The sequence below is a fragment of the Ictalurus punctatus genome, chromosome 19, assembly GCF_001660625.3.
Source record: "Ictalurus punctatus breed USDA103 chromosome 19, Coco_2.0, whole genome shotgun sequence".
Classification (NCBI taxonomy): Eukaryota; Metazoa; Chordata; class Actinopteri; order Siluriformes; family Ictaluridae; genus Ictalurus; species Ictalurus punctatus.
The window spans coordinates 12,451,177-12,463,451 of record NC_030434.2 but is presented as its reverse complement, the minus strand read 5'-3'; the positions used below and the strand labels follow the sequence as shown (position 1 = coordinate 12,463,451).

The 12,275-nt window shown below is 35.5% G+C and overlaps 1 protein-coding gene across 1 annotated transcript in view; it reads left to right on the top strand.

Moving 5' to 3' along the window:
- LOC108280038 (mucin-2) overlaps positions 1-11,837 on the top strand; it is a 33,978-nt gene extending 22,141 nt beyond the window's left edge. The window contains exons 24-34 of the mRNA XM_053688119.1: positions 1,787-1,991; positions 4,141-4,319; positions 4,731-4,800; positions 4,910-5,019; positions 5,342-5,373; positions 5,524-5,674; positions 6,325-6,362; positions 8,936-9,043; positions 9,146-9,185; positions 9,550-9,652; positions 11,252-11,837. Of these exons, the coding sequence (XP_053544094.1) occupies positions 1,787-1,991; positions 4,141-4,319; positions 4,731-4,800; positions 4,910-5,019; positions 5,342-5,373; positions 5,524-5,674; positions 6,325-6,362; positions 8,936-9,043; positions 9,146-9,185; positions 9,550-9,652; positions 11,252-11,414 (1,199 nt within the window). The 3' untranslated portion in view covers positions 11,415-11,837. The remainder of the gene's footprint in view (positions 1-1,786; positions 1,992-4,140; positions 4,320-4,730; positions 4,801-4,909; positions 5,020-5,341; positions 5,374-5,523; positions 5,675-6,324; positions 6,363-8,935; positions 9,044-9,145; positions 9,186-9,549; positions 9,653-11,251) is intronic.
- The last annotated feature ends 438 nt before the right edge of the window (positions 11,838-12,275 follow it).

Genomic DNA, 12,275 nt, shown 5'->3' with positions numbered 1-12,275 from the left:
TGTAAGTTTTTAATTATTACTGTTGTACTGTATGGTTATAGTTATAGATTTGTATTTTCAGGTACCATAGTCATACAGGTTGCCGTAGTCATATTACATATTATGTCATTATTGTACTTATTAACTTAATGAAGTTGTATGGTATAGCAATATTTATTTCTAAAATGTTTGTTTAATTGTACAATTTAATGTTACAGTGCCCTCCACTAATATTGGCACTCTTGGTATATATGAACAAAGAAGGCTGTGAAAAAAATGTCTTTATTGTTTAATCTTTTGATCTTTTGTTAAAACAAGTCACAAAAATACTCATGGATTTCACACAACTGCAAACAAAACAGATTTATTGGGGGGGGGGGGGGGGGGCGTAAATATAGGTGTGCAACAATTATTTGCGCAACATGTTTTCATATGAGAAAAATATATTTGATCCATTGATATTTAAATTTTTTTTAGTACACCTGGGTGACTAGGAACAGGAAATTGTTAAACCTTGACTTGGGGTATTAATATGACTTAACACAGGCTAAATTCCCTTAGTCATTCATAACAACGGGTAAGACCAAGCTGTGATGTGCAGCAAAAGGTTGTTGAGCTTCAAAGAATGGGAAGTGGCTATAAGAAAATAGCACAAGCATTGAAAAGGCCCATTTCCACCATAAGGGCAATAATTAAGATGTTCCAGTCAACTGGAAATGTTATGAATCAACCTGGAATTGGACGTGTGTCTATATTGTCTCAACGCACTGTGAAGAGCATGGTTCGAGTGGCCAAAAAATCTCCAAGGATCACAGCTGGAGAACTGCAGACGTTAGTTGTGTCTTGAGGTCAGAAAATCTCCAAAACTACAATCTGAAGCCACCTACATCACCACAATTTATTTGGAAGGGTTTCAAGAAAAAAGCCTCTACTCTCATCCAAAAACAAACTCAAGGGTCTTCAGTTTGCCAGACACTACTGGAACTTCAAATGGGCTCGGGTTCTATGGTCAGATGAAACCAAAATAGCCCTTTTGGCAATAAACACCAGAGGTGGTTTTGATGCTCACAGAGAGGTAGCCATATGGAAAAAATATATCATGCCCACGGTTAAATATGGTGGTGGCTCGTTAATGTTTTGGAGCTGTTTTTCTGCCAGAGGACCTGAACATTTTGTTAGGATACATAGCATCATGGACTCGATCAAATATCAACAGATATTAAATGAAACCTGACTGCCTCTGCCAGAAAGCTTAAAATGGGCCGTGGTTGGATGTTCCAGCAGGACAGTGATCGAAAACATACATCAAAATCAACAAAAAAATGGTTTACTGACCACAAAATCAAGGTCCTGCCATGGCCATCCCAGTCCCCTGACTTGAAACCCATAGTAAACCTGTGGGGTGAACTGAAGAGGAGAGTCCACCAGCGCGGAAATTTTAAGGATCTGGAGAGATTCTGTATGGAGGAATGGTCTCAGATCCCTTGCCATGTATTCTCCAACCTCATCAGGCATTATAGGAGAAGACTCAGAGCTGTTATCTTGGCAAAGGGAGGCAGCACAAAATATTGACTAAAAGGGTGCCAATAATTGTTTAACTCCTATATTTAACAAATATATTTTTTTGGATAAATTTGTGTTTAGTTTGCAATTTTTTGATATCCATGAGAGCAGAGTATTTTTGTGATTTTTTTTTAAAAACAAAAGATCAAAAGTTTAAACAGCCTTCTTTGCTCATTTTTACAAGGGTGCCAATATTTGTGGAGGGCACTGTATCATTCTAGGTTCCTCTTATTCTTGCTTTCAGGTGTTTGTGGAGGTGCCTCATGTACGCGCAGGAATGGTTCAGTTGAGCGTAAGAACTGCTGTGATAAGACTGCATATGAGTGGGTAGAGGATGATCCACTGAAACCATACTGTAAACCACAGAATGTGTCCTGTGACACAATATTACCAACTAGTTCTCCAACACCACCATGCAAGGCTCCTCTCTGTGACCTCCTCAGAAACGAGTAAGCTTCAGCTTTGTTTTCGGAACATTTTTCTTAAAGGTTTTTGAAAAGAGTTGCTAGATTTGCTAATATACTATACATAAGAGATTATTTGCATAAACAGTGGTTAGGAAAAGGGTTTAACCCTCTGGAATCTAAGGTATTTCTGAATTCTTGCAACAGATATAGTTATATTATACCATCTTAAAAATGTTTTTGATGACATGGTTTTCAGCAGAACCTCAGGGTTTTTTTTTTATTATTTTTTTTTTTACTTTTAGATACTGTAATGAGAATCCAAAACCCACAAAAAAAATAAATAATAATGCCTATGGGGTGAAAAAATCATATATTTTTATTCATTTTATGAAAAAAAAACATTTAGTTCAGCAAAAACTAAAATGTTTGTTATAGAATCTAATATGCATAAAGTAATAAACAAGCAGCAAGCAACAAGCGTTATAATATAAAGCAAATGACCTGTATAATAGCCTCTTTTTACACTCATTTTAAATGGAAGTGATGTAAGAATGTTTATTATACAGCAGTATTACAGCTCAGTGTCAAATATTGTATTTTCGTGCTCCACATCATATACATTTCAGATGAATTACTACTGAGTGAGCAGTACTAAATCTGTTTCATCAAGAGAATGAGGTGACTATTACTAAATCGCAGTTTTAAAAGTACTTTTCTGAGTAAATTCATCGATTAATTCATATCCAGCAGATTCAAGAGTGTTTTTCCTTTTTTCCCTGTTTGTTTTTGCCAGAATATGTCATAATATATGCACTGAACGACATGTACACAATAAGCAAATAATTGCGTATGATTTTAAAATAAGATATCTTTGCGTCTGCTTAGTATGCAGACATAAACTAGATATCATCATGTAGAATTCATATTTACACAAAGTTGACAGGTTATCATTTATATAATAATTAGTTATTATAGCAAATTAATTATAATTATTTGGGAATTAAAGTAAATCAGACCCTGAGTTACCAGTTTGCTAGGATTACCAAAATAATAATTAATAAACTTAGAATTCAACATATATTATTGAGAATATTGTTACATTTACAGCATTTGGCAATCACCATTTTCTAGAGCAATGTACAGACATGCTTTGTATTTTCATTCAAAAGCACCTCCTCATGTTAGTACAAGTAGGTCAGGGTCTAAGAACCTGAACTATACCAAGGATGGCTTAAGCAGGGTTAGGAAAGAGTGCAGCATCTGAGGAGCAAAATGTTGATAGTCTTTTGGTTGATGTAATTCAGGGCGACACTACTCAGTGTGGGCATCAGTGACCTCACATATGCAGAGTTTTCATTTTCCTTTTAGTGTGTACAGCTGTGTCCTTCAAGATGCCCTTTTGTGTCTGGTTCCTCTCAAGATTTCTTCCTCATGTTGTGTTTGTTTGCCTCTGTCACCTCTGGCTTGCTCATTAGGGATAAAGTTATAAATTTAAAATGTATATATTTCTTTAAGGCTGCTTTGTGATAATGTCCATTGTTAAAACACACTATACAAATAAAATTGAATTTGAATTGCATCTTTCCTGGTTCGAAACTGTTGTGTGATAGGTGAGAGCTAGTTAGTGAGTGGGAATTGGTAAATGACCAGATTGGGAGAAATATGTCTCAGTGTGCATAGGATAGAAGGGACACATGGGATACATTAACTGCCTCGCTAACTGCTGCACCTCTGACCAATACAGATGCACTACCCATGATCAGCCACAATCAGCCCACAATTTTAGAAACCACTCTTAACTACACACCTGAGACAACTAATTTACTAAAATAATACTAAAATCAGCAGAGGCTATTAAAGAGCACACTAAAAACTGGAAGCCTATACCTAAGCAAGCAAAGAATAGATCCAAGACACTATCATGGGAAAGAATTTCGTGTACCTTTTTTCTATTTCCATATTGTTTGGGATGAATTGAGATGAAGTATTCTTAATGGAAAATTAAATAACTGAATTATATTGCTATAAAATCAAAACAGATTACCTGGACCAATGGGTGACAGAACAGAATAGTGGGGACAGGAGTATTTTGGCCAGGGTCACAAAGTGCAGTAGAGCTGCATTCTTGCTGTATAACATCTCTCCCTGTTATATAAGTGTTACTAATATATGTTTTCTTTTTCAATCTTAGACTGTTCAGAAACTGCAGTAAGGGCATTGATGTGGAGATGCTGGTGCGTAACTGCGAGTCTGATTATTGTCAGACCCATAAAAACGACACTGTGTGCTCCCCACTAGAGTTTCTATCTGATGAATGTAAGAAGAAGGGCTTCTGTGTGGCCTGGAGAAAGCTCACCAATGGAATTTGTGGTAAAGTATCAGTTTTACTTGCATGCATAGGACACATGCAGAGAATGTAGAAGTCCTGTTGGCTGGTAAATACTGAGCTAATTCAGAATATCTGTCTGTATTTTAGAGAGAATTCCTTAACAATTAAATGCTGGCTTTAGGTCCAACAACATCTGACCCCACATGCAAACTTCCAAATGACTGTGTAATTTTTAGCATGATCGATTATAGGTTAAAATATAATAAAAATTGTGTTTAGATAATAAGCTGCATCACTATGAATTAATCTTTGAATTAAATGTGACTACATGGAAAAGCATCCACACATTTAATGAATAAAACTGATAAAAGCATACTGTGTTTGCTCTGCCATAATGAAATTCTTCAAATTGTCCATCCTTTTATATGTTTTAAAACAATGTTTCTTCTCAGACATCACTTGTCCTAAAGGAATGATTTATGATGAATGCCGGAAAACTCCAGCTGATTTCTGCAGTGGCAAGTGAGGGCGGGTTTCTTATATGTATATATTGATATAAAAAACTTATCTAGTTTGTAATGTGCTGTAGATAGCTTGATTTGAATCTGTGTTATGTGTGTTCTTCACATAGTGTACGCGTTCCAGGGCCAGTTTTTGATACAATGAGACCTGGTTGTTTTTGCCCAGACAACCAACTACTTGCTGACCCACACAAAGAGTTCTGTGTACCTGAATGTACCAGTGAGTGCTTACCATTTTTATACAGGTCAAAGAACAGCAGGATTTTCTTGTGCTCTGTGTATCAGTACATTTAAAATGAAACAATATGTACAGAAAGTCAGCTTTAAGGTATAAGAGTTAGCCATATCAGGTAAACATTCAATTTCAAGAAGTAAAGCTGCATTTATTTAATGTGTCAGTAAAAGGCTTTTGTAGTAATAAAATGTTGCTTTGTACTTACCTAGCTCATATTTGTTTTCAAATTGGTTGAGTAATTGCTCTCAAACTGACAGTTCCTGTGTGAGATAAATGTGCATAAATTCCTCACTTGCTTTTTCATCAGACTGTAAAGGCCCACTGGGAGAACCCATGCCGGTGAGATATTACCTATTAGCCATGATGCAATGTTTCTTAATACAGATCACAAAGGCAAATAAGGCTCCAAAATAAACTGATTGGATTGTAAGAAAAAATTACGTTTATTTCCCACCAAGTCTCTGATTGCACTCTAAATCTCTGTCTAAGGTTGGGGCAGTATGGGAGTCAAATTGCCACATGTGCACATGCAATAATCAGACTCGGACAGAAGAATGCACGCCAAAACCTTCACTTCCACCTCCCACATGCATTCCTGGCTTAGCACTCATCTCTGACTGCTGCAACAACCAGATATGCGGTAATTTAGCACTTCATCAACTGCCACTCTGTGCTGTAATTACTGAAAAACATTTTCAACACTAATTTTGTTTTTATTCTGCTATTTATATTCATTGATATCTCACTTTGAATTGTCATTTAAAATTAAACTAATTTTGAATATAAAGATTTTTAAATTATGTCTGCATTACTGGGTTTTATTTACATTTACATTTTAAATAATTTAACTTAAGAATTAAGAGTGCTTTTATGTGTTCAGGAAGGAATATTTTTGACTACTTATTTATTATTTATATATCTAATTATTGAGAGGTATTAAGATGTTGTTACTGAATATTTTAAGATTAAATATTAATACCACATTGTTTTCGAATCTAAAGAGATATGTCTGTTAATCAACAGGGCATTCACTGTTAACTAGTGAACATGACATGAAAGTTAACTCACTGTGCCTAAAATATCATTAACACTCTCTGTAATGTCTGTGTGCTCTCATTAGCATGGAATCAACACTTCTCGTATTATGTTTCTTCCCATGTAGAGTATACACTACAGCTTAAAACACTTTCGCAAATGATCAGTGCCACTTAGTAACATCTTGCTTGTAAAGATCTTCCTCGTAAAGCAAGGTTCCTCGTAATTTAGGTTGTTTTCCCCTTTCTCTCACAGTTGAGAAGACTTGTAAATACAATGGAAGAACATATAAGGTGAGTTCCCCCACCTTTAGTGTATGTGTAAGGAAAGTGGAGAAGGTATTATAATTTAATGAAACTATAGCATGATGGCTTAGTGGTTAGTACATTTGCCTTGCACCTCCAAGGTTGGGGGTTTGATTCCCGGGTTCGAGTTTGCATGTTCTCCCCATGCATCAGGGGTCTTCCAAGTACTCTGGTTTCCTCCACATTTCAAAAGCATGTGATGTACGCTGATTAGTGTTTCCAAATTGTCCGTAGTGTATGAATGGTTTTGTGATTGTGCCCTGCGATGGGTTGGCACCCAGTCCAGGGTGTCCCCTGCCTCATTCCCTGAGTCTCCAGGGATAGACTCCCGGCTCCCCTACAATCCTGTGTAGGATAAGCGGCTGGATGGATGGATGGATAAATCATAGCATGACATAATGATGATGTAATACAGTTTCACAATGCTTTATACAATTGTAGAATGTTTTCCTTCAGGTAAAGTAATTATGAAATGTTTTGTATACAGTGGTCCCAAAAGTATTTGGACACTTCCACTACATTTACAAATGTATGAATTTCACTACATTAGAAAAAAGTTAGAAAAAATCTATCCAAGTGCCATTTATTTTTCAAGCAAAACATTATTTAAACAAGAGATAATCATATTCATAGGTAATACATAGTTAATGTGATGAACTGCACCACAAGGTTATTCTGCTAGGGGTACCTGTATGAAATTGAAGGATAATTGACAACATACATCCACTATACATTTCCTTGAGACCAGCTGGTTAAAAGTAATTGCAAAAAATATCTAAGAAGAGGGACGCAATCTATGAGAAAAAGTCTAGCATCATCTGCACAAAGAATGCCAGATCACCAAAATACTAAATATTCCTTCCTCCACAGTTGAATATATTGTAAAAGGAAAAAAAAAGGTCTAAGATGAGGGACTTGTGAATGAAAACAGAATGTACAGATATAATTGGGAGTAAAATCTAGAAAAACAGGTGATGAACAACAGCAAGAACTGCCTTAGACATCAGTGAGAATTACCAGATAGAACTTAATGCACAACCTATTCAAAACAGCATGGGTACATAGGGAGAGTAATGTGATATAACCTTTCATCTGAACACAAGAATAAGAAGGTAACATTTGCAAAAGAACATGCACAAAATGAAAACATTTTTTTTAGAAAACTTATTTTCAGAGGAATCCAAATTTAACTTACTCGGATCCAATGGTAGAATTTTTGTGTGGAGAAAGCCAGGAGAAAGATTGTGGCTGTTTTTATGTTTCACTACAGTGGAGCTTGTGTTCATTGATGGCATCATAAACTCAGAATTTCCATTCCCAGACATTCAAGACGTTCTGCAAAACAAAGCATGGCAAACTAAATATTAACTATAGTTAGCTATATAACTATTTTTACACCACTTTTAAGTGTCCAAATATGTTATGACCAGTATACCTCTTTGGGAGGGAGGAAGTGTTTCGCTTGAAAAGTGTGTTTATGGTATCTTTCTTTACAATAAATGGCACTTAGTTTGATGTTGTTTCTAATGCAGTGAAATTCATACATTTTTAAGTGTGGCTTAAGTGTCCAAATACTTTTTTGGGCCACTGAATTCTTTTGATTACATTAGCTGAAAACCTTAAGTCACATCAACCATTTGTGGTTGGTCAAATGAAGTCCTTAGAACAAAAACAGATATATTGTAGACTGAAAACAAGTGAAACATAAATTGTGCACATATTGCTGAGATGGTGGCACAATGTGTAGCACTGCTACCTTACAGCTTCAACATCTTCGGTTTGATCCTGGGCTAAGTAAGTGGATCAGTGATTCTAAATTTTAGATGTGTACAGGACTGTTTTTAATCACACTCCCTACGAAATTTTGATCAATAATGCAAACTCCCAGAGGTCATTATTGTTTTATAATACAAAAAAAAAAAAATAATAATAAAATCATTGCATCTTATTTGGTTCAACTTTCCAAAATATAAACAAATGAATAATTTAAACCACAGAGAACAAAATCACAATTAAGCATCTACTGAATCTGATTAAAGGAAAATGGTAAAAGTGATGTTAATTTCGTATTTGACCGTCTTTCCCACCCAAATGAAAATAAAATGACTTTTTTTTTCCTTGGCCCTGATGCACACCTCTACTCTTAACCCAGACCCAGATAAAGTGATTACTGAAGATAAACAAATTAATGATTTTTTCCCCACATTGTTTCAGTGCATGAAAGAAGTAGAGTTCCACTATCTTCTAAATCCCAATTTAACCCTTCGGTATAAGTAGTTCTCATAGTGCTCAATATCTTCCAATAGAATATGAATGGCTGTTGTAACTGCAGTTTGTTTATTCCAGCCAATGATAAGCTACACGTAATAGTAGTAGTGGAATCGGGAATTGCTCCTGCTTGTCTGGAGTGAAAATCTGCAGCCACACCATCTTTTGTTTTATTTGTTTATTTATTTAAATAAGACCAAAGACCTATGTATTCTGTATAACACTGTGTAACATAACAACAAATATGTAAAATGAAGAGCACAGTACTGATGTTTTTCGCATGGACACTTCAGGTGGGTGAAACATGGAGGAACCCCTGGAGCCCTTGTGAAACATTTCATTGTACAACAGAAGGTACTGAAATAGAGAAGAGTGTATGTCCACAGCAGACCTGTCCTGAGGTGAGTCTGCCCAAATTATAACACACTTGCAATCTTAGCATATAGCATCACTGATATGGATTTTAAGTTCTCTCTGACTTCTTCCTAATTCTGTATATCTAGGAACTCCGTGTTTGGGATGAACATCATTGCTGCTATTCATGTATGTGGATTATCTTCATCTCATTCTTCCTCTTTTAAACAAACAGATTGCAACATTTTGGAAGGATTTTGAACATTTACAAGGGTCATAGTGGATAGATATATTCACAGAGATTTTGTATTGGAAAAAACATCTTTTTGCCAAAAATCCTACTTTCTAGTTATATGGTGTGTGGGTGCTTTCATTCAATCATCTTTTTTGGTTTGATCAAAATCCTAATGAAATCCTGTCCATTCCTGTTAATGGTTAAAAATAGACATCACAGCCATTATTTGTGCTGACAAATCTGACACAAGTGTACACACATTTACTTCAGTTACTATTTTATGTTGTTCTTACTTGGCTTGTGTAAAAAACCTTCTAGGTAACACAACGTGTGGAGTCAGACTGTCCAAAATGACTGTTGATAACTGCACTCCGGAGGTGATGCTGCCCACCTGTGAAGGCAACTGTGCTTCAGGCTCCCTGTAAGACTCACTATTTATTCAACTTTTTTTTTTTTGTTCATGGTTAACCTTAAGAGCAAGTGATACTCCTACAGGAATACGACTTTCTATATGTAAACGTAAATAAGTGCATTTGTAATAATAAACTCGTGATTCCCCCATGTCAATTTGGTATACCTCTATAACTCAGCTTGGGCCTGCCCTTATTTCCCACAATTTTGGTTAGGAAACTACTGCATTAATTGCAATATTACACGGCAACACTATGATATATCCACATCACACAAACAAATTCCATGCCATTTTTATAAAATATAGTTATGATGTCTATAGTTCTATAGTTGAATTGTTATAGAACCCCCCCCCCCTTTGCCTTCATGAATAATATCAATAATACCACATCAATAGCTTTGAGCAGAAGATGTCCTTGGATTAAAGAATGCTCATTTGCTAATTTTTCACCTCTAACTGATGAGGTCACTTGCTGTAATTTTCCTGCTATATTTCATGAATCGTAATATTTTGTTTGTGAATGAATCTGTGTTTTTGAACGAGTCTTTTAAGTGCTTGTCCACTTCATGTACTGACATATTTTTGTTCACTTAAGTCCGGGCCATGTAAAACATGTGACTGCATTGGCAGCTTTTCCCTGCTTTTTAAAGACTGCAGGCTGTGAAGGAGCATATCATTGGCTGGGCATGTTGAACGAATACACCCCTTACTTTGAGTCTGAATGAGAGTGGTAGCCCTACTGATTCTGAGTGAGCAAAATGAGCAAACTGGTAATTGTCGTACATGAACGAAATGAGCAAAATGGAAATTATCGTTTATGAATTAAATGAACAAATTAGGTGATCGGACGAGGATCTGCTGACTCACTGGCGATGGCTCAGTTGATATATGCATGTCGTTTGTTCAGTTCACGAACCTTTTACCAAGAAGAGACAGAGGGTGGAACAGTGCATTTGAAAAGTGTGTAGCACTAAGATAAGCCTTATGTGTTGTTGTGTTGTTCATATCATAGTCCACTATACAAAAATGTGTTCATAGCATAACCCACTATACATGAATGTGTTAATATGAATGATGGCTATTTTATTTAAATGATTGTAGCACTGAATACTACTTTATACATATATGTAAAAATGTTTAAAATATAAAAGGTACAGTCGTATGCTCATTCGTTACAACTTTCTCAAAACTAGCCTGCGCCGACTGAAACGTCTTTCTTGAAAATAAATACACCAGACCTTCTCTTTGTGGATTGGACATGCCAATTTTAATAAATCATAATGCTAAAACTTGTCTCTTGAAAACCTGGCATTTTTAAATGAACGTATCCAGTGAATGAAACAATGACTTATAATATCTGGATAAAGACACACGCTGACACCGCCTACTGGTGTAATTATGTAACTTATGGAAAGGGACACTGAACAAATCAGTGAACGATTCTGAACTAAACTTATTTTTGAATTGAATCAAAATATTCGAGTCACTGGGAAGAATTGAAATTGCTACTGTTATCATATGACCACAAGAGGTCGCTTGATTACATAATGAAAATAACTGGCAGAGCCAGACAGTTATGTAATGTTTGCATGTGCTGTTGTTTTGTAGATGGGCGAGGTCTGGGAAAGATTTGCAGTTGAAGCATAATCAGGTCTGCTGCCGAGAGAAAACCTCAGAGATGAGAAATATTTATCTGGTCTGCAGCGGAGACAGAGCCACACAGTACACTTACAAACACATCACCAGCTGTGAGTGCCAGAGTGAAGTCTGAAACCTCGAAAGATTTACAATGTAACTGTAATGCTCAAAGAACCAGGTGTTTACACCTACAATTCATTCATATATTGGTGGTGTGATTTGATTTGCATGGTTTGTTATTTTCCATATGGTCAGTGCATTGTGATTGAAGATTTGAATTTTTTATTTTTTTGGTAATATCTGGTGTTTTCTGCTTTCTACTGTGAATGTCCAGTACCAAAAACATATTGATTCCCTGTGAGATGTTTTTCTTTCATTACATTTTCCAAGTCATTTGATTAAATACTAAAATTCAAGAAAATCAGGTTTAAATGATAATCTAATATAGCTATCAAAGTCCTTGACTATTTGCTTTTTGTTTCTTTCTTTTCAAGAATGGTGGTAAATGATCATCTAATGCCTGACATATACATATGATATAATCAGTAAATAAAGATATGCAATGTACTGTGTTGTTATTTCATTTTCTGGTCAACATTTTTAAAATATAAGAAGCACAATTACTGGTCTGACAGCCTTGAAGTTTTATAATATGTTAATAGCATGTTATAAAACAGTTAGTTCCAGCCGACTAAACTGATTGGACAAATGGTGTTCCAAGAGTGCTGATATTTAGTAATAACCACACTGGTACATTTCACTGTTTGCATCGCTCAACTTGTGTGTGTTCGTTATATAAAATTCCAATTCTAGCAATAGTTCATTACATTTAAAGTGATATTGACTCTGAAATGTCAGTTAAGCAAAATTAATTTCTTATTTATAGAACTGTTGTATAAAAGCAATACCATACTCACAATTGTGCTGTTGTACTGGATATCAGGATGGCTGTAATTATAGTTGAGGCAAAATGTTTACATAGACCTAGGCTAAA